Source organism: Thermothielavioides terrestris, chromosome 6, assembly GCF_000226115.1.
Source record: "Thermothielavioides terrestris NRRL 8126 chromosome 6, complete sequence".
Taxonomy (NCBI): Eukaryota; Fungi; Ascomycota; class Sordariomycetes; order Sordariales; family Chaetomiaceae; genus Thermothielavioides; species Thermothielavioides terrestris.
The window spans coordinates 3,003,982-3,027,514 of NC_016462.1; the positions used below are offsets into that span (position 1 = coordinate 3,003,982).

The following is a 23,533-nucleotide window of genomic DNA, read 5'->3' on the forward strand; positions in this document are numbered from 1 at the left end:
CTCTTAATGCTGGTCTTCTTGCCGGGTCGTTGCCCAAGTGTAGGTGCCTTCCAAAATAGGGGTACTACGGCGCTCGTTTCGGTCAGGTTGGTGGCAGTGGACCAACAGTCCGAGCTGTCGCTAGGGAATCCTCCAGGTGTGCGATATGGCGGACGAGGTGCCTCAAAGTCAGAGGGGCCAAAGCTGCCTGGAAGAGGACAGACCGGTTAGCTGCGAGTCAGAAAGGCGATGCAACATGGCATGCAGTGGTCTGAGGGGTAATCAAGCTATCTTACCATTGCATCGGATGAGGGCGATGTACGAGCCAATATTGACTGCGGCTTGGCAACGGCTTGTTGGGTCGCAGGGACGCCGTGGGCCAGCCTCTCGGGCCATGCTTGCTTGCTGGTTCACCCGGTTCGTCATCGGATGTACTTATTCCGCGATGGATTCTCTCTCGAGCCAAATCTGGGTGGATGATGATGCGGAGAGGGGACAAGACTGGACGGCATCGATCACCGTGGTGAAAACGATCGGTGGGACTGTGGGAGTGCGCTGTATTCCAGTGTTATCCTATCTATCTAAGGTACTGACCTATACACTTATACCTGGAAGCTTGCCCAATACGCAAATGCCGGAGCACTCGTCTAGTCAGATCGAGCCGAGAGCCCAATGCCAAGGCGGACGCCTCGCCTTGATATCGTAGAATGAGTTGGACAACTCTCTGACCAGGTCCTGCGGTTGGTCCTACGTTCCCCCCCCTCCTCTTCCAGTGCCTTCTGAACGTTGTTGGACGAGCAGCTCTCAAAAATGCACCACGGGATACACCTGGATATACGTGTAAGCCGGGACAAGTAGGGCTGTGACTGAATGGCAGCAGCCCCGTCCTGGTTTTGGTGGAGTGGAGTTTTGTCAAGGAGACTGGGCTAATCAGAAACTCCCATTAAGCACATGCCGATGAGAGCTGGTAAGGCTGATTTTGAGACACATGCATATTGCAGCAGAAGCTGAGGAAGTCGCCAAGCATTCCAGTCTTGGATGAAGCAAGATCGAGGTTTTCTAGAATTTGGCTGGGCCACCTGCAGTCTCGTCCAATCGGGAACTCAGGTTATCGGCATTCGATCAAGAAGCGGTTGGTCACCGTTGGCGGCGCCAACGCTACAAATGCCTGATTCCTGACTGCTGTTCCCGGGAGCTCCCGAACAGGCAGATAAGGCGCACTTAACCAAGAGAGTTCGGGTCTCTCTGTACTGGTTGGGCACATAACACTGGACGCCGCAGCAGATGAAATACATACAACTGGTTGGTATATGATGCAGACACATGCATCATATATATACGTCTCCGCTCCTGCATCCTGCATCCGTAGCCGTTGGCTTCCCGGCGGCTCCAAAGCCGGCCCTTTCCGCGGATAAGCCTGTCTCTCCCCGAGTTCAGGGCGTGCGAACAGATGAAAGATGAGGCCAAGCCCGGTTCACAACAAGGTGGCAAGTGCATGCGAGAGCCTGGGTAGGCCTTTGGGGGCGTGTAATCGAAGCAGAGGGGTACGACCAAGGCACGCGCCACGATTACGCTGAGGGCGCACAGGATAGGGTGGAAGGTAGAGGTAGGTCACATTGAACCTTGCCTCAAGGTCAAGTCGCACCACCGAAGTCGGCTTGACGAACTCGCTCGCCGCCTCGAAGAGGCCGACCAACTGGCCGAGAAGCTCTCGATAAAGGCGAAGCCGCTGCAAGTGGCGGCCAGTAACGAGCACTCCTATGTGGATTGCCCACTGCGAACCGAGCCTCCCGCGCCCGTCCCCGGCGGCAGCGGCACATTCTCTCGCAAAACGAAGAGTAACGGACCACCGCCGCCGCTCTCACAGTTACCGGCCGGGATCGGGACCAACAGCTCGATTCTCATGATCAAGGGCGGAGTTCAGGCTGGAATCTCGAATTGGAGTGGTAAGAAGCAGATGGGATACATGATGAATATTCTTGCTCCTTAGGAACGACCTTTCTTGACTGACCTGTCAGCAGCTGTTGACCTTGATCTCGGCCTCGTTGTCTCAAGCTCCGCTCCTCATTTATCAAGATCACCTCCCGCTAGACCTATGACGTTGTGAGCGCAACCGCAACCAGCTAGCCACCAGGAAACCTGCCTACCACCAGGAGCATCCCGTCTCGCTGTCTGCAGCTCACCGAGAGAGCAACCCGGGGAGCCATAACATTGCAACGGCTCCAGCGCTGTGCCAATCCAGTCAGCACATCCACCGGGCCTCCGCGGAAGCTTTCCTGCTGCTTCTCCCTACCTCATTGCTTTTCCACCAGCTGAACATCCCACTCATAAGTCTGACAGCCGTCCACACCCCGGCGGGAGTGTGCTGACACTTCTGCCGCAGACATGCTCTAATCTAACCCCTTTCCCGAGACAGGAATAAGCAAGCCCCATGTGCTGTGTGACGGGTGGACACAGGCACCGGTGCCTCATCACACATGCCCATCAACGCCACTGTAGCATGCGCCCTTCTGTCGGACGGGTAGCGCAAGCGAGTCAGAGAAGAGTTGTGAGTCCATTCGCTAACACACACAACTCCCCCGTAAAGCAAGCAGCATTTATTATGTGGGCTGTTCAGGGTCAAGACGGAGATCATGACCATGCGTCTTGTAACATAACAAAACATGGTTTTGTTGCGCCATCTCTTGTCTCGCTTGTGGCATCAACACACCGTCAACGGTTCTCCACTAAAGCCCCCTAGCAAGAAATAACTGTATTCAGTCCCTCAGTGAGACATCCCAGCACGTACATAGCAGCGCCCTGCCTAATTTTTTGTCAACCGGGCTACCCGTAGCTTGTGTCTCTGATGCCGGGACCCGACGGCTATTTGTTTGTTTGCATGTCTCGATGGGGTGAGACAGGACCATCCCGCGAAATCGGTCTCGCCAGATCGAGGGATGAGTCGTTTAGTTAATAACTCCAGTGACTCTCTCCCATGCAAGACGGACGTGTCTGAGCTATGGGCAAACGAGGCTGCTGCTCCTGAACCGCGAACGCTTACACTGGCTGTTGGCTGCAGAAACTGTGAAGCACATCCTGGCGGCTGCACTGGCTGGGCATTAACCATGCCCGAAAACAATCTTAGTAGGGACCAGAGTAAAGTGCAGATAACGTCAGACATAAGGTAATCATCCCTCTCTTCGATACCCCCTGAGCATCACCGTTGACCTGTTAACCGTTCGCCCTCGGCTCGACTTCTCCATGGCACTTCCAAAAATATTTACCCTCCATCTCCCTCTCTACACATCATCAGCAAAACGAAGAAAGGAAAATAAAACAGGGAAAAGCAACTTCCTAACCAGCCGGCCCTGGCGCGACCGTTGCCCCTAGAGCACCTCCCGGGGTCCGAGACATGGCTTGTGCACAGACGGCTTGCTGGCACGGACGACGATTTGTGCGGGTGGGAGCCAAGCCCGCGGGGGCAGTCGGTTCAGTTTCGGGATGGTGGTTGGGCCCCAACTTGGTATGCACATAGCAACTCGTTAACTAGTTAACACATATCAGTGTAGATAAAATCAGACGCCCCTTCGGGGCGCTGTGGCATGATGCGGCTGTGAAACAGTCCGTGTTCAACATTCTAGTCCACGGTGCTGGGTGAGGATTCGTTGGGCGGAATGGGAGAGGTTGTTACCGAGCTGACGGGCTGTCGTTACCTACAAGGAGCTTTGTGGCTTGGTTCAAGTACACTAGACGTCGGTTCAGCCGGACGTTTTAAGACAGGCCAATGGATCGGGGAATCGACCCGGGAATCGGGGCGGTGGGATGCTAGATGAGATGTCTGAGGTTGAAGCAGGACAAACCAAATGTCTGACAGTCTATTGGTGACGGACCCCCCTCCCGGCTTCCTTAACCCGGCAGGGAGACTGGGAGGTATTCACACAGTACGTATGAAGGAGCACCGCGACTTTGTTTTTCCTGCCCGGGTTGGCAGTATGGGAGGGGAGATTGGAAGCAACACCAGATTTCTCCGTCGATGCTTATTCGGATGAGGCGCGACCGAAGCCACAAGAAACATCGTACCAGCCGTGGTAGCATAGTATAGCACCCTCGCAATGGAAGTGCCCCTCGTTAGGTAAACCCTCGCACCCTTGGGCGGGATCTTACGGGTGTAGGGACAGGGCGTGTGGACTTGACAGATTTGAAAGAACTGCGCCCATCTCAGAGGCAATGCCTCGCAGCCTCGGGCATGTTGTGGAGGACGGGCTAAGAGTTGGGTGGTCTGTTCTTCTCGTGGCAAATGCCTGGAGCATTATCACCGCCTCCTAAGTCACATTCGCTTGCCGTTCCCAGAAACCAGGACACCCACCCTTGCAGTGTTTCACGTTTCCCCTCTGCATGCACCAAACAAACAGCAAACCGCCTGCCATGGATCCAGGTCATAACTGGCCCAGGTTAAACAAAGCGAACGAGCATATGATCTGCCCGGAACCAATTGATCCCGCCCATTAACCATTAAGCAGCCACCCCCATATTAACGGAAACGCATCAGTTAGTCCACTAGTAAGTCGATTGTGGCTTGATGGGAGGGCCTTTCCTTCCTCCGGGACTCGGATCACTGCCACCCAGACCGCTCCAGGGATGCATGTTTGGTCGCAGGCGCAGACTGCAAGGGGGTGTTTGCTGAGACCGCGTTCGTCTGATGATCTGCCCTGATCCCCTCTTCCCACATCCCATCGATGTTTGGTTTCAACGCCCCAAAATGGAAAAACGGGGACGTGATAACGCTGCAGAGGTGCGCATCCCGTGCAAGCGGGTTGCTCAGAGAATGTTCGTGGATGAAAGCGCAACAGCGCCACTCCCATGTTGCGGATGCGTTTTGTGAGGGGAGAAACGATTGAGTGGGTGTTTGCTCGCTTACTGGCCGCGAGAGTCACGCACGACCTCGGCCATTGGAGTTGGTTCCCGGACCTGAACACGTAGTTCCGGAGGGGAACTCGAGACTGGAAGCATTGCGGTTTGCACTCGGATCGGGAGGAGAACCGGCGACGCAACAGGCAAGCGAGCGGAGAGGAAGTCCTCGCTTCGAAGCACAGTCTAACGAAGAAACGCGGGCGGTTCAGATCGCAGGAAACGGCGTAGTTAGCAGAATGATCGCTAGGTACCTTAGGTAGTAAGCCAGTGAACAGCCACGTATTGGCAACGCCATGTTGATGGGTCATTGGGAAACCGCGGCCGACAGCAGCCCGACCGGAACGGAGAACCCACGGACGTCACGGAAGCAACATTGGCAGTGGCGAGGGTCAGCAGAATCCCGTGTCAAAGCCCCGAGGACGCAGACCGACACGCCCATCGGCCTCCCGCACCGTTAGCAAGAGCCGGTGATGCACGCCGGGACGGGCGGGCTCAACGGTGAGGTGACATCGCGCTGGCGATGGGAACACAATCATGGGACCGAGCGCTGGCCTGGGAAGGAGGCCTGGGAAGGAGGGCCGTGGACGCGAGCGCGCAAACCACCTCGCTGACAACCTCCAAGGCCACGCAGTGCCAACCTCCACTGATTCCAACCCGCCCGAAGTCGACCATGATGCAACTGAGGCCGGTGGTTCCGCAGTTTGGGGGCACGAGGAGTCGCCGCGGTGAAGCCATACATGTCCTGGCGATATCTCTCTCTGCTCGAGAGAGTGTTGCTGGGAAGGCCAACCCGCCGTTGACGCCTATTCTGACTGTAAGCTCATCGTCATAATGAAAACCTTGCGGAGCAACCCTGCGGCGCCCTCAGCAGCCTTCTCACTGGAGACGGGCATCGCGATATCATCCGGGCCATTCAGCATCGTGTCCATGAATGTCGCCGGTCTGCCAACCATCTTGAACACCAACGACACGCGCGGCGACAAGGCGACAAACGAGGCGGCCATTGGCTCGAGATTTGCCGAGTATGGTTACGATGTGATCCACGTCCAAGAGGTGCGTCTGTTGCCCGAGCGCTGCAGCACTTGCCCGCGCTCCAAGCGGCGGCGGCGGTTGAAACAACCCCGCTCCCGCTCCGATCCCATGGGGGGGCGGTTGGCTGACTGCAATGGCTGACTTGGATATCCGCGATGGGATTTCAACTACGGAATACCACGCATTCATCTACAGCACTGACACGCACCCCCTTCCGGACGGCCACGTCCGGCGAGGTCCCGTTTGGGTCCGGGCTCAACGCAGTCCAACTTCGACTGCGTCAACTTCCGGCGGATCAAGTGGGATCAGTGCTCGGACGCTTCCCAGAACGACTGACTGCCTGGCCCCCAAGGGCTTCACGTTCATGCGCGATGCCATTTCTGGGTCGGCAGACAACACGACCGTGGTATATATGTCCGACTTTTATAACCTCCATGCGGATGCGGGGACCAACCGAGGCCGGCGACATTGCGATCCGGTGTCTGCTCGCCAGCCAGAATGCGACCGGTCCAGGCTTGGCGGCCGCCTGGGTCGAGCTCGAGCGCAGCGGTGATGTTCCCAGAGTGAAGAGCCTCTGAAAACCCGGCGGCGGATAGTTGACGTGTGCGAGGTCGTCGACAAGGTCTTTTACCGCTCGAGCGCGTTGGTGGCACTGCGGGCAGAGACCTTCCGCTATGACGGCCGGCGGTTCCTGCAGGCCAACGGGAGCGTGCTCAGCGATTACAACCCGGTCCTTTTGACCTTACGTGGTCCGCCGGCTCGTCCCTCCGGCAGAGCAACTTCTCCGGGGGCGATTCCGGCGCCTGGTTCAGCGATGTGCCGTCGCTTGCGAGCATCACCGAGCCCAAGGCGACGACGCTCACGATCCGGGGCGCGTCCCGGCTGGACAGTGTAGGCCTGACCTTGGCAGACTGTACCAGCTTCAAGCACGGGGGAACCGGCGGAACGGAGGTGTCGCTTGCGCTCGGAGCTTCGGAGCTTTGGACGGAGGTGGAGCTCTGCCGGGACCAGAAGAGCGGCACGAACACGACCCGCAACTTGAAGTTACACCAGGGCTGCGACCTCCTCGGGGTGCACCTTGACGGCTGCCCGACATAGCGACGGCAGACTAGGTGCGCAACATTTTCGGCGCCGGACGGCTGGCAGATTGTGGGCTTCGTCGGCCGTCTTCGGGTGGCGGCAATTGAGCGGTGGGCGTGTTTGAGATGAAGTGAGTTAGCGGCGCCGATCTTCAGGTGGGTTGTTTTTCCGGCATCTCTATCACAATGCGCCTTGCAGTAGTTACCGCAGGAGTTACCACAATATTCAGGGGAACAGTGGGGGATCAGCGGGGAGCAAGGCGCCGTTGATATTCGTCGACCAGCATCTTGTGGTCAACATATCACAGTCGTGTATGATACACTAGAGTATACACAACAGCCCACTGAGGCTTGCTTTTCGGCTTTCAACAAAGGGCTGGCGCGAGTGAAGTTACCCACAACAATGGCCCACGTGCGGCAGGGTTATTCTTAAAGAGGTCCCGCCAAGACTAATTTCGGAACCTACCGCTTACAAGTATTTACAAATTGCCGCGAGGGAGCGGGGTCGCCACGACTTCGAGCAACATCAACAACGAAGAATTGCAAAGACTCGTAGCAACAACTTTACGAAACCTCAACCAAATTGAAAAAAAAGAAAACGAAGTTAACCCGCACCCTAACCTTGACCCTCACCCTAACCATAACCCTCACCCTAACCAGCGGGGGGCTGGCGCCGCCCCCCGCACCCCCGGCGAACTAACCCGTGGCTAACCCGTGGCGATAGTGCAAACCCCTTGGCGGTCTTGGCGGGGTACTGACGCTGTAAAAACATTGCCGACAATTGGCCGAAATTAGTCTTGGCGGGACCTCTTTAAGATCCAGCGTGCGGCAGAGCCCAAGACCCTGATGATCTTTCACACCGCACACAGTGGGGAGGGAACATCTGTAGTGTACGGAATACACTGAGCTCCACTCGTTAGCGTACTCCGTATCGTCACTCACGTTCGCTGGTGCATTTTCCTCGGTGTTGCGGCGGCCTTGCCAGTGAGAGCAGTGATCAGCAGCGCCGCGTTGACGAGATGCCGGCCCAGTGGTTCGCGATGGGCCAGAACAGCACGGGATCCAGCACTGTAGCAGGGGTAACTTAAGCAGTTTCCATCATCCAGGCGGGGGCCGGGATCCCTGCGCTATAGCGGGGTGATCTTCCGCTTTTTTATCGTGGTCGCAGTCTGCATGTGTTTCTGTTGCGAACGAGCGCGCTGTGCTCAGTGTTCAGGGTGCCGTGGGAGCCTCATCGTCAATCACGGAAAATGAAAATTGCTGATTGGCTCTCCTGGGCGCGCTCGACTTGGTGGAGATTGGACATCACGGCAGAGTGATAGAGGCGTTGAGTCCATTGCCATTGCAGTTACACGAAAGCTCGTAAATGCGAAAAGGAAGCACGATGCAACTCGCAGCTGTCCAATTGCCTGCCTGCAATTCGGAAGAGTTATTCTTGGCTCGAAAGGCAGGCGCGAACGGGATGGGACTGGGTTGAGTCAGCCGGGTCGATTGCGCACAAGCCGCGAGGTCAAATTCGTCTTCGATGTGACTGTGCCATTCGCCCAAGCGCAGGTTGCACGTTACTTTACATTGCAGGACACCACACTAGTTCGGAATACTGTGTACGGATACCTTTCTCTCCGGCCAATGAATCTCGGCTGCAGCCATGGATCGTCTAGTGTACCCGGGGTGAACGGTCTCGGGGTGAACGGTTAAGTGAGTTATCACCCTGGATTGATGATTCGAGGGCAGCAGCTGCAACGGCTCAGCACAACCCTCCCCAGTCCAGGGACGCTAGCTAGCGTGCCATGCGCAACGGGGTAGGCCCGAATTTGGGCTTGACCCAGATTGAAGCTCCCATCAGGCTGATGAGGAAGTCGGAAGTGTCTCAGTCCCAAGCTGATCCTGATCCTGCGTCTGTTGATGACGAATCGGGGCAGATAGAATTACACTAACAATACACAGTTAACTGTGCATCAATGACAGCTAACTAGCGTATATAGTGTACTAGTATACTACCTAGCTGTGTAGTGATGTTCGGTGGGACTCGGACGAGGTTGACCGCATTGACCTCGGCGGCATGGCCCGCGCTGCGATCCCGCCCTCTCCAATTGTCGTCATTAAGAAAACGCCCAACTCTGCACGACGGTCTTTGACTGTTCGTCTGCATATTGCGTAGCGATAATTCGGCGAACTGGCAGAGGCAGCGCTGAATGGAGCAACTCGAGGTTCTGGAGCAGTTCCGCATGTTTGTATGTACGGATCCGTTGTGCTTTTTTTTTTTTTTTTTCCGCAAAAGGCCAATGGCGAAGCCTGTACGGATTACTGCGGCGTCTGCGATTGCAGCATGCAACGAAACGCACCGTTTCTGCCGTTGTAACCCCACCAACCTGGAAAGATGGGGCGGATGCCCACCGAATGAGTCCTGCGAACTCGTGGCGGTTGACCATCGACGCAGCCAAGTCTTCGACCGAGCACTCTCTTCAAAAACAGCAGAGAAGCATTCGTCGCCGGACGATGCTTTGGATAACTGGGTAGTTGAGCTGAGTCTTCCGTGTAAGTTACCGAGTGTCGATACTGTGAACGGTGAACGCAACGCTGCTCCCGCAGCAACGGTGAGGACGCCGCACAAATGAACGAACCATTCCATGAGCATGGGCTTTCCTGGCCCAGTGGCATGCTAAAATCCGCCCGATTGTCAACCAGCCGCGCTACCGCAGCCAGGGTCCCACATTTCGTCTTGCTCCCCCCCATGGAACGAAGAAAAAAACAGAAGCAACAGGGTGAGGGTGAGGATCAAGCGCTAAACGGGACCATGGCCACGGAACGGGTTCTCGCACCAGCCTGTCTTGCGCCATCTGGGGGAGACCCTAGTGTAGCGGACAATCCGGTTGCTTCTGCAGTTCGGGCTCCACTCGCAGGCGACTGGAGTTAAGCTCGGAGCCAGCATCCTTCAGCATCCGCTTCTGAGTGACCCACGAGTACGGAGTATACTACGTCGGCCTCGGAAAACTTCCGCGACGGCGAGACTAGGCCAGGGCGAGCGACTTCTTTAAAATAACAATGCTGATTCTTTAGAATGACAACCCCGAGGGGCGGCCTGTGCGTCCACCACCAAAATCTTGCAGCGCGCGTCACCACATGGCCTAGCTAAGACGTCGCTACAGTAATCGCGATTTGAATGGACGAAAGATCCTAGGATTCAATCGCTATGTTATTTAACAAAGAGAGCATTTGTAGAGGCGGATACAGAGTTGTAAAGTATACTCTGGTTGAAGCACAATGTAGCATCTTATCGATAAGAGAGGTCACGTACCTAGCTCAAGGCCTATACTTGATAGGGTAGGCGGTCAAGATAGGTAGTATTCTAACATTAACTATACCCTGTCTTGTGTAAGGTTGACCCTACTGCAATTTCAAGCTTTTCAGCCAATTCCGTGTTTTCCACCAAATCTGCAATTTCCAGCCTCTTCAGCAACGCCAGAAACATTGTGGCGACGTATCGCTAGGGCGTGTGGGTGACGTGCGCTGCAAAAATTGGTGGGAGATGCACGGGCCGCCCCTCGGGGTTGTCATTCTAAAGAATCAGGTTGTCATTTTAAAGAAGTCGCAGGGCGACGCTTTCGTAATCATTAACATATGAGCACTGTGCGGCGGGCAAACGAGGTTCGATTTATCCCCAGAACAATCTTCGCAGGAATGTTTGATCTTCGTCGCGCAGGTGGCATTGCTTCTTCTCACTTTGAGAGGTTGTTACGAGTGTATGCTTTGAATGCCCCAGGTTGCCTCGGCAATTGCCGCCACGCCAGGCGCGCAGGACCCTATCTGCCCATTGGAACGGCCAGAGTGATGAAGATGTGAAGATGGTATCATCGCCTGCGCGCGGCTCTTCCCCTTAACTAGCATGCGCCCCATTTGGCATGGAAACGGACGCTCGCAATGTCGGCAGATCGCAGTGCTGCGCTGGGCGACGCTAAAATAAAACCGGCCGTCAGTTGCAAGCTCGCAGCGGGCCCCGCACGTTGGTGGGTATCCTTAGTGTCGAGTAGTGGAGCTCGCAGAAATTGGCGAGACCTGGGAGCCGATGGACCTGGAGGTTATAGAGGTCCCGCCAAGACTAATTTCGGCCAATTGTCGGCAATGTTTTTACAACGTTTTTACGCAACCCCGATCGCCAAGGCGTTTGCTCTATCGCCAAGGGTTAGTTCGCCGGGGGTGCAGGGGGCGGCGCCAGCCCCCCGCCAGTTAGGGTTCGGGTTAATAGCTAGGATTCGGGTCAAGGTTAAGGTACAAGTTAACTTCGTTTTCTTTTTTTTCAATTTGGTTGAGGTTTTGCGAAGTTGTTTTTACAAGTCTTCGCGGTTTTACATTGTTGATGTTGCTCAAAGTCGTCGCGGCCCCGCTTACCCCGTGGCGATTGTAAATACTTGTAAGCGGTAACCTCCGAAATTAGTCTTGGCGGGACCTCTATAACCACGACGCGGATATAACGGAAAGGTGGACCATCCGGACCCTCGCAGCCATGCAGCGTGGGGTGTTTTCCAGCTGGGTCTTCCAGCTGTGTAGTGTACACTACTGTGTGTGTACAACTTTTGGTGCGCTCCAACGGCGGACTGTCTCCTGGTTGCCAAGATGGCGCCCCCATTGCTTGCTGTTGCTGATACGGAATTCACAGTACCTTAGTTAGTTCGACTGCGATAGGCGGAGGATGTGATATCGACGTCGCACATGCAGTCAGCCAGCCATCCCGCGGCCGGCCTCGCAGGGCGGTCGTTGTTGCAGACCATCAAGGTGCGCCGTAGTGTAATGTAGGATTTTCTCCTCCTTTTTCCACTACGGATGAAGGCGAGACCGACCCGAGAGGCTCCTATACGGAGTTGGAGTTAACGTTTAGTTGAGGACTCTCAATTCGGGCAGGGCGACAGTTGCTCTCCCTACCGGCAGTTGGCCCTACATACATTCTGCTGCCGGTGTTCCCAAAGCTTACTGCATACTGAGCGCTGTGCGCATGCACATAAGGTAGGAACGTTGTAAAGTGCAGGGACCTGATTTTTGAGTCGGACTCGGCGAGTCGCACTCATCAACTCGACAAAGACTTATTCCGAATGGAAGGACAATAACGAAAGGACCCGCCGGGGTACAGTAGTATACATCCGTACCTCGGCAACGCGAGCCCATACTCGCGGCACACTCATCGTTCACGAGCATGCCCACTGCTACGCCGAAGGATCTTGAAATAGGAGCAGCTTGCGAGGTGGAGATGTGACGTTTTCATCAGCGAGCGTCTCACTATGTTGACGTCCAGAGCTGTTCAAGTCACCTCACGATTCGCAATTCGAGGACCAGGGCGTTGGGATCCCGAGTGGTGCTGCACAGGGCACACTAAAAAACCAGCTCCCACCGTCTTTGCTACATATACCGAGGAGGCGTGCATTGAGAAACCGGTTTTCGTGGATCACGTAAATACTGCGCAGTACACGAGCGAGCTCGCCCGGGGCGCTATCCGCGCAAAACAAGCAGGAAAACATACGGAAGTCACTCCCAGCAAAGTTCCCGCGAACCTTCTCTCGCTCCAGCTCTGCACGCCCTCCAGGGGTGTTGATAAAGGAAGTGGGGAAGGTCTGATGGCTGGTCTGGGTCACGGATCAAAACCCCGGGAGGGTCCCAGGGGGGGCCGAGCTTGCCCCTGAACGGTCGCCAATTGTGGTTGGTGCGCGCCTTGGTTCAAGCTGCAAGCCCCACATGCTTGTTTCCCAAATGGGCAGTGAGCGAAAAATTATTGCAGCCGAACCTGGATCCCCGTCCTGCAGCGACAGCGGTGGAGCATCAACCAGGCCAGGGGGAGTGGGACGGGACTGCTTAGCAACCACCGGAGCACTCAGTTCGCAGCATCCGACCACGCGAATGTGGCCTGCTGCTCTTTCCTGTCCCTCTTCCCTTCCTCCCAGAACCACCGCATTGCTGAACGCCGGTTCGCCTGGCTCTGATTCAATTCCATCCTTCTTCAAACTTCGAAGTAACGTGCAGAGCACCAGCAGTAGTCGCCCTTCCGAATCGAGGATATCGTGAGCCGCATCGCGGCACGCATTTGCGCGGTCTGCAGTTCCCGCCGCACTGCACGGGTCACCATAGCAAGCACATGCGCCTGTCATTGCCATTGATGTCGGATATCACCACTGCCTTTCGCCCGCGGCGCAGCATTGCAGCTTGATAGGCTTGACGAACGTCGAGTACTTTTCGCTTCTCTCGCCCCTACTGACTGACGCTTTGACGGTTCACTCGCTTTCAACGTCCATCCACGGGCTTAACACACTATCCATCGCCCCCCGCCTCGACGGCGTCCCCTGCTGCCCGCTCCCCGAGGTGGCCAGCGCTCCACCACCTTTCGAGACGAGACCCGAACACCACCATTTCCTGTCTTGCAGCTTCAGGCTGTCCATTACGACGAGGTATGAGAGGACAGTTTGGTGTGGCAGCTGACTTTCACCTCTGCTTTCTTCGTCCGGTTTGATCGCTCTCCCACTTTGACCCCCCCCCGCCCCCGAAACGCGACTTCCAGGGCTTCCCTGGTATGCGAGTTTCCTGTACCATGGCTCTGACTGCGTCCGCGACATTCCTTCCACTGCAAACCCCCTTTCGCACATGCCCATCCCTACATTCTTCAGCACACCCCTTCCTAGGCCCCTCCAGACGCATCGCCTCCCTCCCTTGCCGAGGAGCTTGCTTCGCGATGCTGACTGCTTGCGCCCTAGATTACACGACCCCCGCAACAGGAGGATTCTCTTCGAGCAATTGCTAACACGCGCCGTCCGCTAGACGCTGACGTCGAATTTGATCCGGCCACTCTTAATCGGAGCCGCTGACACAGACGCAGCGCCGAGTTTGGTTCTCACTCCCCGAAAACGCGCGGGCCCCAACATCTGGCGGGGGGCGTCTGACGAAATCCAGGCCTCCTTCTGGGAACCTATGTTCGGCCAAAGGGGCATTCGGCGGCACCCGCAATGCTCGATTATCGCGGTGTTCGAACGAGCCTGCAGGTGGCTCCGTTGACGATACAGAAGACACGGGGTAGGACAAGCGGAGGGTCCTCGGACCGTGTTGACGCTTCAGGGGGTGCCTCGGTGGACTCGCAGACAACGCCGCCCGCGACGCCGAAGAGCTCGCAGGACGCCACCAATGCGATCGGCAACAGCTCGCCAGTGTTCCACAACTTCCTACGCGCCTTCTACCCATTTCACCCTGACTACATCGCGAACGATTCGACGGTCACCTTGCCACTGAACGAGGGAGATGTCGTCTTGGTGCACTCCATCCATACCAACGGCTGGGCCGACGGTACTCTGCTGGCGAATGGGGCGAGAGGGTGGTTGCCGACAAACTACTGCGAAGCCTACGATCCCGAGGAAATGCGGAGTCTCCTAAAGGCGCTTCTCAACTTCTGGGACTTGATGCGCAGCACATCGGTCAACGACTGCGAGCTCTTCGGGAACCAGGACTTTATGAAGGGTATCATTGCCGGTGTTCGCTGTTTATTGGTACGCCTCGTCACCGTCGGAAATCCTTCGAGAGACGCTCATGATCTGACAAGTTTGGTATAGGAGCAAACTCAGTGTCTGACAAGGGAAGCTGCCCTGGTTCAAAGGCATGAGGGACTCCGACGGAGCAGGAAGTCGTTGCTGTCCGAGCTGTCTTCGCTGGTTAAGACGGCTAAGCGATTACAGGATGCACAGCGAATCGCTAGCACCGAGGACGTCAATGATGTTCTGGACGACATGATCTTGAAAGCTTTCAAGATCATCACCAAGGGCGTGAGGTTTTTGGACATCCTGGACGACGATCGCAGGTCGCGAGTGCCAGCAGTCACAGTCATGACGCCCCTGACAGAGGAAGCCTACATTCCGCTGACGCCGCCAGCCGATTCCGCTTCTAGCGAGACCACTCAGGGTCACGCTGCCGCTGCAGAATCCCGTCCCGACGCGAGCGGCAACGCTTCCGAGTCGGCGCTTTCTGCAGTGGGCGACGTGGCACCGGATCGGGTACCGTGCGGCAACCGTTTGTCTTCAGCCTACCAACGCCAGAGCGCAGGTGCATTCCGGTTGTCGCAGAACAGCTCGCTGCAAGTGAACCGGTTGTCATCCACGGTGTCCCATCGTGTCAGCCTGACCGGGCCGTCGTCTTCCTCGCAACTCCACAATCTGGTCTCTGAGCGCCTCAACACATGTCACGATACCTTCCTTTCGCACTTGGGATCCTTTATCGGACGATTGCAGCTTCAGTCACAGTCGCGGCCAAGCCTGGCGCTCGACATTAAGCAGTCTACGACGTCGGGCGGAGAATTGTTGTTTGTTGTCGATGTGGTCTGCGCGCACAGCTCAATACACATCGGCGCGCTGGAGCAAGCTCGAAACGCCATGTACGGCCGGATCCAGAATCTCGTGCACACTGCCCGCGACATTCTCTCCAATCCCGGGCCGGAGATGGAGGAGGATGTGATTGTGCCCCATGACAACGGCCGTTTGCTGGGAGCTGCGACAGGGTGCGTAAAATCCAGCGGGGAGTGCGCTGCAAGGGCGAGATGGGTGATCGAGCGGATCGGCGACTTCGAGTTCGAGTTCGAGAACGGGAGCCTGGGAATTGACTTCGGTCTCTCCGAATTGGTCTCGATTCCGGAGGAGAAGGTCAAGCCCGGTGTCACCGAGCCAGCCGCTATCGCTGAGTCAACCGCGTCGGCCGATACGCCAACTGCTTCGGCAGCAGTTTCCGTTGCCAGCTCCGCCGATACACGCGCCCGGTCCTTGTCGATCGACAAGCCGCTCCCGGATGTCCCTCCCGTCACCTCTCCTGTCTCGGAGCAACCCTCGTTACACCCGTCGCTCCTCGCACCACAGACCCAGTCGTCGTGCCCCCTCGACAGCAGCGTTCCCAGCTCGGTGTCCTCGGTCACCTCCCTCCGCCCCGACTTGCCGCCTCTCCCGAAGATCTCGACGTCGTCGCTACCGGCCGAGAACTACAGCCCCACTGAGCCCTCTGCCACGCAAGAGACGGATTTCCGCTCCTTCCGGTCGGAGACTATGACTGCTTCGAGCTCCGGCTCCGCCAGCACCTACCTCAGCCGCGATTCGGAATCGAGCATCGTGTCTCAGGCGTCGACGCGCGCAACCACGCCGGATATTGCCCAAGCCCCCAAAAGCCAACCGTCTCTCTCGAACCTGAGCATGACGGACAGTTTGGCCACCACCGAGGACGAAGATGTCGAATCGAAGCTCCTGGAGAAGACATACGCCCACGAACTGATGTTCAACAAGGAAGGCCAAGTGACAGGCGGTTCGCTGCGCGCCTTGGTCGAGCGCCTTACGGCGCATGAGTCGACGCCGGACGCCGTGTTTGTGTCCACGTTTTACCTCACCTTCCGCCTGTTTTCCACTCCGATCACATTTACCAAGGCTCTGATCGATCGATTTGATTACGTTGGGGAAGCCCCGCACGTCGCTGGCCCCGTGCGACTGAGGACGTACAACGTGTTCAAAGGCTGGCTCGAGTCGCACTGGCGGGAGGAGGCAGACCGGGAAGCACTGCCTTTGATCAAGGAGTTTGCCGAGGTCAAGCTGGCGGCTGTGCTCCCGTCAGCCGGCAAGCGCCTCCTGGAACTGGCCAACAAGGTGTCTGGGGTCGATGGCACCTTGGTACCTCGCCTTGCGTCCTCCGTGGGCAAGGCGAGCACGTCTGCCTTCGGGACCGGCGAAGCTCCACTCCCCGCGCCTGTGATCAGCAGAAGCCAGTCTAACGCTCTGCTCAACTGGAAGGCAGGCGGCAGCTGCCCCTCCATTGTCGACTTTGACCCCGTGGAGGTTGCCCGTCAGGTGACGATAAAGCAAATGACGCTCTTCTGTTCTATCTCGCCCGAGGAACTGCTAGGCTCGAAATGGACCAAGCACGGGGGCGTTGGGGCGCCGAATGTCAAGGCCATGTCGTCCTTCACCACCGGGCTGACCAACCTCGTCATCGATAGCATCTTGAACTTCGAGGAAGTCAAGAAGCGAGCGCTCGCAATCAAGCATTGGATCAAAATCGCGCACCAGTGCTCCCTGCTTCGCAACTACGACGCGCTGATGGCGATCACCTGCGGCCTCACTGCTACGAGCATCAAGCGTCTAAAGCTGACGTGGGATGCTGTCCCTGCCAAGCGCAAGGAGATGCTCAAGTCCCTGCAAGCCGCCGTCGACTTCAACCAGAACTTTAAGGTGCTGCGTGCCCAGCTCCACGACCAAGTACCGCCGTGCCTGCCCTTTCTCGGAATGTTCTTGACGGACCTCACATTTGTGGATGTGGGCAACCCGGCGACCAAGACCAGCGACACTGGCTTGACGGTCATCAACTTTGACAAGCACACTCGCACAGCGAAGTGCATCGGGGAGCTGCAGCGCTTCCAGATTCCCTACCGCCTGACAGAGCTGCCGGATTTTCAAGACTGGCTTGCGGCCCAAATCGACGGCGTCCGGGAGAAAGACACGCCTGGCTCCAATGCGCAGGCGGCACACTACCGGAAAAGCCTGCTGCTCGAACCTCGGGAAACACAGCAGCTGCGAACACCCGTCGAAGGGCCCAGCTCCCTTCCGGGAAGCAGCATGTTCAGCTGGATCAGGAGCAACAACAGTGGAGTGTCGGCCGCTCTCGGGTAACAAAACGCTATCGTCGCCCCCGACGGCTTCCCCGCCGGCACTGTTGACCCTCGCACACATATTCATCCGCGCAACCACCCTCGTCAACCTTGAACAACAAACGGATTTCGAATTTTAGTGGCTTCTTGTGATACCCATCCTCGCATCTTCGAATTTTGATCTTTCTTATACGCCCTGACGAATGCACACGCCTTCGATGCGACACCCCACAGGAGGGACCCCCCACATCCGATGACTAATTATCGTCCCCAACATGACGCCGCCCCGAGCCTCCTCAACCATCATCCCCATGGAGCCTGTCATCAACCACAGTTGTATCACCACCGATGTCGAATGTCAAGAGCAAAACGGTGCATGAAACAAGAAAAAAAAAGAGACTCACGGACCCACGGCTCACGCCCTCCTCGTTTGTTTCGGTTCATCCGCACCACCGATGCCCGTTTAGTCGCTGTCTCCGGTTCACTAGCGTTCGCCCCCGCATCGTCCCCCTCACCCCTTCCAGCCTACGCACATGACGGACTGAGGCGTGAACCCAACCGGAGCGGCTTACCGGTTATTGGCGTGGACTTGCTGCCTGTTCTCTGCCTGCTTTGATGCCGCTTATGGAGGCCCGCTGTGCATGCCCGGGGCTAGTTCTTCCCTGTTCTTTGACGCATAGTCCGTTATTCTTGTTGGAATTGGATTCCGAAATTTTGGGTCTGGTGGTTGGTTGTTGGGATAGCAAAAGCGGGTCGCGGCTCAGGGAATCAATTTCAAACCTTGGGTAATAAACCGAGGAGGCAGGCAAGGGAGGGGCGGGTTTGGATGTTGGGTGGTTATTGTGGGAGTTTCGTGTATGAGACGTACGGATAGGTAGTCGGGGCATGTCAGACGTGTTAGCGCTGTCAGGAGCTTCTTCGTCCCTCTTGGTGTGAGATGGTTGTGATTGCTTGTGCTGGCGCTTGAGTTGTGTAATTAACATGGTGTGTACTGATGAGGTGGTGAGTTAATCAGGCTCCGACTTCTCTCGGGCATCTCATAGTCGCGCATTGGTATTTGGCACTCCTCCAGACGCCTAGGACGTAGGTTTGTGGAATCATATGCCTCAGCAAAAGCCTGCCTGCCTCTTCGGAGGAAGTTCCTGAGTTGCGGCAATCCTGATGATCTCAATGTGTTTCTGTCCAGCGCGATGCCCTCTGGTGCTATGAGCGAGAGTATTATGTACTGGAGGGTGAAAATCCCCGTGGATGACACAATGGCCGATTCGTCGTGATGCAAAGTTGGGGATCATTGAGGCATGAAGCCAGCAGCAACGCACTACCAGTGGCAGTTCCCCTCCGGCCAAGCCGAGGCGAAGCTAGGCGGCTTGGTAATCGAGCCATCATGGAGACCGACGGTGTGGTCTGTGGGAGAAGACAGGCAGGTACTAGGCCACACAACCGGACCCAAAGTGACGTGATTGCTAGGGTGGATGATAAGGGTGACAATAGTATTGTGGTAGCACCGCTGGCGCGATTGGGGGGGATCATGGCAACATGCATATCGCGAATCCTCCCCCGCGGATCACCATCGGCATATCAACAAGAGTTAATGCATCACGCTCCCTGGCCCGCGTCACACTCGCCAGCCGAGACTGAGACACGGCAGACGGGACTTGCGTAGCCAGCGCCAGAACGATGGGAGGCAAAGCCGACGACGAACATATCGACGGCGGCACCGCCACGGCCGCCCACGCCCATATCCGCCCCTCGGACAGCGGGGACGGCATCGACGACGCGGAGTCGGGACGCGGCAATGACGGCAGCGACACCCTGTCGCAGACTCAGCTGGCCGCGCAGCCCGTCAGGACGTGGAAGGGCTACGTGTGGGACACGTGGGAGCTGCCGCCGGACCAGCGCATGCTGCTCTTCAAGGTCGACGCCTTCGTGCTGACCTTCGCGTCCATCGGCTACTTCCTCAAGTACCTCGACCAGACGAACGTCAACAACGCGTTCCTCAGCGGCATGAAGGAGGACCTGGCCATGTATGGCAACGAGCTGGTCACGAGTACGTCTGTCCATCTGTCTCGGTGGAACTTCAATGTGGCCCCTCTACCTAGCTATCTGACGACTGGTTCTCCCTTCTTCTCTAGGCACGTCCATCTGGACTGTGGGCTACGTGATCGGCCAGATCCCGTCCAACCTGCTGCTCACGCGCGTCTCGCCGCGCTACGTGATCCCCGCGCTCGAGGTCGGCTGGGGCATCGCCACCATCTGCACGGCGTCGGTGGCGTCGTACAAGTCGCTCTACGCGCTGCGTTTCCTCGTCGGGTTGTTCGAGTACGTGCCGGGACTTGTCGGGTCCACTGTCTAGACGTCTGCGCTGCGTTCGTGGTCTCCCCCCCCCCCCCACAAAGCTGACAGCCCCGGCAATTTAGATCCGGCTTCTACCCGGGAATTCACTATCTGCTCGGGTCCTGGTACACGCCCCGCGAGATCGGCAAGCGTGCTATGATTTTCTGGCTTGCGGGCACTGTCGGGCAGCTGTTCAGCGGCTTTCTGCAGGCGGCTGCGTACACGAACCTGGACGGTGTGAATGGTCTCAGCGGGTGTACGTTCTCAACTTTTACCCAAGGATTATTACCGGGAAAGTTAACCGATCATGGCTTCCAGGGCGCTGGCTCTTCATCATCGACAGCATAATCACCCTGCCGCTCGCCATTGCCGGCTTCTTCTTCTTTCCCAACCTGCCGCAGGGCGGGAAGAAGACGTGGTGGATCACGGAAAAGGAGCATCTCCTGTCCGTCAAGAGGATGGAGGCCGTCGGCCGTGCCGGCAAGCAGCCCTTGACGAAGCAGAAGGTCAAGAGGATCCTGCTGAGCTGGCACACCTACGTGCTGCGTGAGTCTTTGCCGATCTCTGCGTCGTTTCCCCCCACGGTCAATGTGAAGTCGAAGCCGGGAGTGACTGATCCGCCTCATAGCCATGATATACATCATCTGGAATAATGGTGGCCTCCAGCCCGCCATGGGCTACTGGCTGAAGAGCTTCAACGCGGATCCGCCGCCGGTGCCGGGGACGCATTTCAGCGTCCCGGAGATCAACAATCGTAAGCCAGTATCGCTCATGAAACGACCTTAGCCACGGCTTACGAACATACTGATGAACTTTTGGGTGATTAGTACCAATTCCCACCTCGGCCATCTTCATCGGCATGGCCCTAATATGGGGTTGGCTTTCCGATGGCCTCTGCCGTGGCGCCCGGTGGCCCTTCATCTATGCCGGTGCCGTCATCTCGGTGCGTGTGCTCTACCCGCCCTGCTGGACTTCGCATGGTGGACTAAACGATGCGGCAGCTCATTTTCAGCGTGCTCCTATTGAAAATGCCGCTTTACACCAACATCCGCGGCCGCATGGTGGTGTACTGGCTAAGTAACATCGGCGTGAGTTCTTTGACAGCCCTTTCCCCCTTCCCGCTTTGGCTTGTCTGTTGACGGCGGATTACCTCCGGCAGAACGGCGCGGGTCCTCTGATCCTGAGCTGGATCAACGAGATCTGCTCCGACGACACGGAGAAGCGGGCGCTGCTCGTCGCTGCCGGCAATGACTTTGCCTATGTCGTCCAGGCGGTGGTAAGTCATCTCTCATCAAATCAAATAATAGAAAAAAGGATACTGAAGCCAGGATAGGCTCCCAACTTTGTATGGAAAACAACAGACTTCCCCGCAGCACGGAAGGGCTACACATGGTCGATCATTCTGCAGATACTCCTAAGTAAGTAAACTGCATGATTACATGCCAAACAAGTCACAAGCCCGCCCCCTTGAGCGAAACCGCCCTACTAACTTGTCTGTGTGTGTTATTACAGTCCTCATAACCGCCCTCACGCAGTTTCTTCTCTGGCGAGACAAACGGCGGGCCGCTAGGAGCGAACTGACCTTCTTACCTGCGTCTACCCCTGAGTCGGATGATGATGTGCTGGAGAACCGGGCAGGGGATCTCGAGGGTGATCGCAAGACTTCTCGCAGCTGAGGAAGCAGGTTCGACAGCGCAGGGCGATTTGGTAAGTGCGGTGGGCGCTGGTATGGGACGTAATCACGATCAGGAGTTGGGCGGCCTGTTATTGTGTTGTTTTCGCGGCGTATTAACTCGTGCACGCCACGCCAGATTACTACGTAGGGCGTTGGAGGGATGCGGGCCACTCTGGCAAGAAGTGGTTCACAGGGGCAGACCATGGCTATACAGGGGGGGGGGGGGGTCCGGGATGGGTTGGGATCGAGCGGATGTGATATTTTATAATGCGACGCGAGATATACCGAACTTAAAGAGGTCTACATGGCTAGGGGAGTTATAGCGACATGAAGCCCAAATCCAACAACGATCCGCAGCATCCAAACGCCCGGACAGCGAGACCGGCCTGACCAGGCATCGGATGCGGGCAGATGTACCCTGTCCCGGAACAGGTCTCATAGTCTTGCTTGATTCACGAACTTCCACTACTCCACAACTCAGCCCCTCCGCCCCGCCGAGGCATCAGAGAATCGCGGCATGACGGGCTCGGACGACCTGGCCCGAGGTAATTAGTGGACGGCGGCTCAATACCAGTCCTTAGTCAGTGCCAGTCCTTCGTGCTCCGCGAGGCGTGGGCAATCATCTTTGCGAGAAGCACGAGCTGGAAAAGGCCGGTGCCGAGATGGGCCTGGTGACTGTACGGATCCAGGGCGCGCAGGCGGTAGACGGACAAGGCGATCTGCCAGTGGCAACTGAGGGGGAGGTAGGCGGTGAGGAACGCATTGCCGCCGAAAATATCGATGAGAAACAATGACAGTGCCAGGCTGCATGGTGGGCGTCAGCGTCAGACTCTGCGCTACGTCCGCGAATCACAGAAAGGGGTGCTGGTAAATTAGGGGCCGAACAAACCTTGCGAACACACCAGCGTCATCCACGCTCATCTCCTCGACCGGGATCATGGCAACGAGCGCCATGGAGAACAAGAAGAACAGGTTCCAGGGGCTGAAGAAGGCAACAAAGCGCTGCCACAGGGTCCGGGGCGGCGGCCGACGGCCTCGGGAATAGCGCCGCAAGCAGAGCACAAGCAGCACGGCGCTGCTGAGGGCGGCGACGTCGAGCTCAAAGGACAGGAGGAGCAGCCTGTCGACGAAGCGCAGCAGGCCGCCGCTCACGTCGAACTGGGTGCCGACGACGAGGCGCCACGAGAAGGCGAGCGCGCGCTGGACGAGCCGGAGGATCTCGGGCCCTTGCGGGGGCTCGGGGCCCAAGAAATGGCGGGCCGTGTGCGTCGCCAGGGAGCGGGCGACGCGGTCGAAGTAGACGCCCGGAATGAAGGTCCAGTAGATCACCAGGAGGTCGACGGCGTAGAGCACCGCGTACAGCAGGAAAGTGATGGCGGTGAAGACGAGGAGCGGCAGGGGGTAGGGACTGTGAGAGGCCGGCGCGTGCCAGTCAGTCAGTCTTGTTCATGCGATGCATTTGTTGGTGAGAGATGGCCGTGTCCGACGTACGAGGTCCTGTTGGCGGTGTTTTCGCCGGCCGGCCTCAACGGGCCCGCAGGCGGAACGGCGCCGTGCTCCTCATGACCAAGGGGCTTCTCTTCTTCTTCACTTTTGGACGCGTCGGTCTGCTGGGCATCAACAACTGGGTCTTCGTCCTGGCGGAGTTGGGCGGCAGCGGCGCGGGGGGCACGGCGCCGATTCAGCCATCGTCCTGGATGTTCAACAGCGGCAGCTTTCATGGCTGTAAGAGTGATCCTTCAAAAACCGAACGTAAGGAATAGATACCAGCTCTACGCTCTGTTGGCGAGTCGGCCGAAATCGAGGTCGCGGAAGTTGACAGCTGGGTCATCTCTGCTATAAAACAAGAGCTGCATGGCAACTACCACCACGGCTTTCTTTCAACGACCTCCCGGAAACGTCCAT

At 57.2% G+C, this 23,533-nt stretch overlaps 5 protein-coding genes across 5 annotated transcripts; all 5 read left to right on the plus strand.

The window, feature by feature from the left end:
- Window positions 1-1,429: 1,429 nt before the first annotated feature.
- Window positions 1,430-2,086, plus strand: THITE_2133123 (uncharacterized protein; the record flags this gene model as incomplete). Its single annotated transcript, XM_003658119.1, has 3 exons — window positions 1,430-1,488; window positions 1,567-1,925; window positions 2,001-2,086. The coding sequence occupies 3 exons, from the start codon at window positions 1,430-1,432 to the stop codon at window positions 2,084-2,086; spliced, it is 504 nt and encodes a 167-aa protein (XP_003658167.1).
- Window positions 2,087-5,700: 3,614 nt separating this feature from the next.
- On the plus strand, window positions 5,701-6,999 carry THITE_2133124 (uncharacterized protein; the record flags this gene model as incomplete). The annotated part of the gene is made up of 5 exons (XM_003658120.1): window positions 5,701-5,922; window positions 6,254-6,307; window positions 6,360-6,450; window positions 6,498-6,631; window positions 6,676-6,999. The coding sequence occupies 5 exons, from the start codon at window positions 5,701-5,703 to the stop codon at window positions 6,997-6,999; spliced, it is 825 nt and encodes a 274-aa protein (XP_003658168.1).
- A 6,696-nt stretch (window positions 7,000-13,695) lies between these two features.
- On the plus strand, window positions 13,696-17,804 carry THITE_2124673 (uncharacterized protein). The gene is made up of 2 exons (XM_003658121.1): window positions 13,696-14,497; window positions 14,561-17,804. The coding sequence occupies exons 1-2, from the start codon at window positions 13,964-13,966 to the stop codon at window positions 17,639-17,641; spliced, it is 3,615 nt and encodes a 1,204-aa protein (XP_003658169.1). The 5' UTR covers window positions 13,696-13,963; the 3' UTR covers window positions 17,642-17,804.
- Window positions 17,805-19,003: 1,199 nt separating this feature from the next.
- THITE_2148444 (uncharacterized protein) lies at window positions 19,004-21,629 on the plus strand (the record flags this gene model as incomplete). The annotated part of the gene is made up of 11 exons (XM_003658122.1): window positions 19,004-19,021; window positions 19,459-19,666; window positions 19,752-19,938; window positions 20,037-20,209; window positions 20,272-20,499; window positions 20,582-20,707; window positions 20,781-20,896; window positions 20,955-21,041; window positions 21,113-21,229; window positions 21,287-21,371; window positions 21,466-21,629. The coding sequence occupies 11 exons, from the start codon at window positions 19,004-19,006 to the stop codon at window positions 21,627-21,629; spliced, it is 1,509 nt and encodes a 502-aa protein (XP_003658170.1).
- Window positions 21,630-23,187: 1,558 nt separating this feature from the next.
- THITE_2124679 (uncharacterized protein) lies at window positions 23,188-23,532 on the plus strand (the record flags this gene model as incomplete). Its single annotated transcript, XM_003658123.1, has 1 exon — window positions 23,188-23,532. The coding sequence occupies one exon, from the start codon at window positions 23,191-23,193 to the stop codon at window positions 23,389-23,391; it is 201 nt and encodes a 66-aa protein (XP_003658171.1). The 3' UTR covers window positions 23,392-23,532.
- Between the last annotated feature and the right edge of the window lies 1 nt (window position 23,533).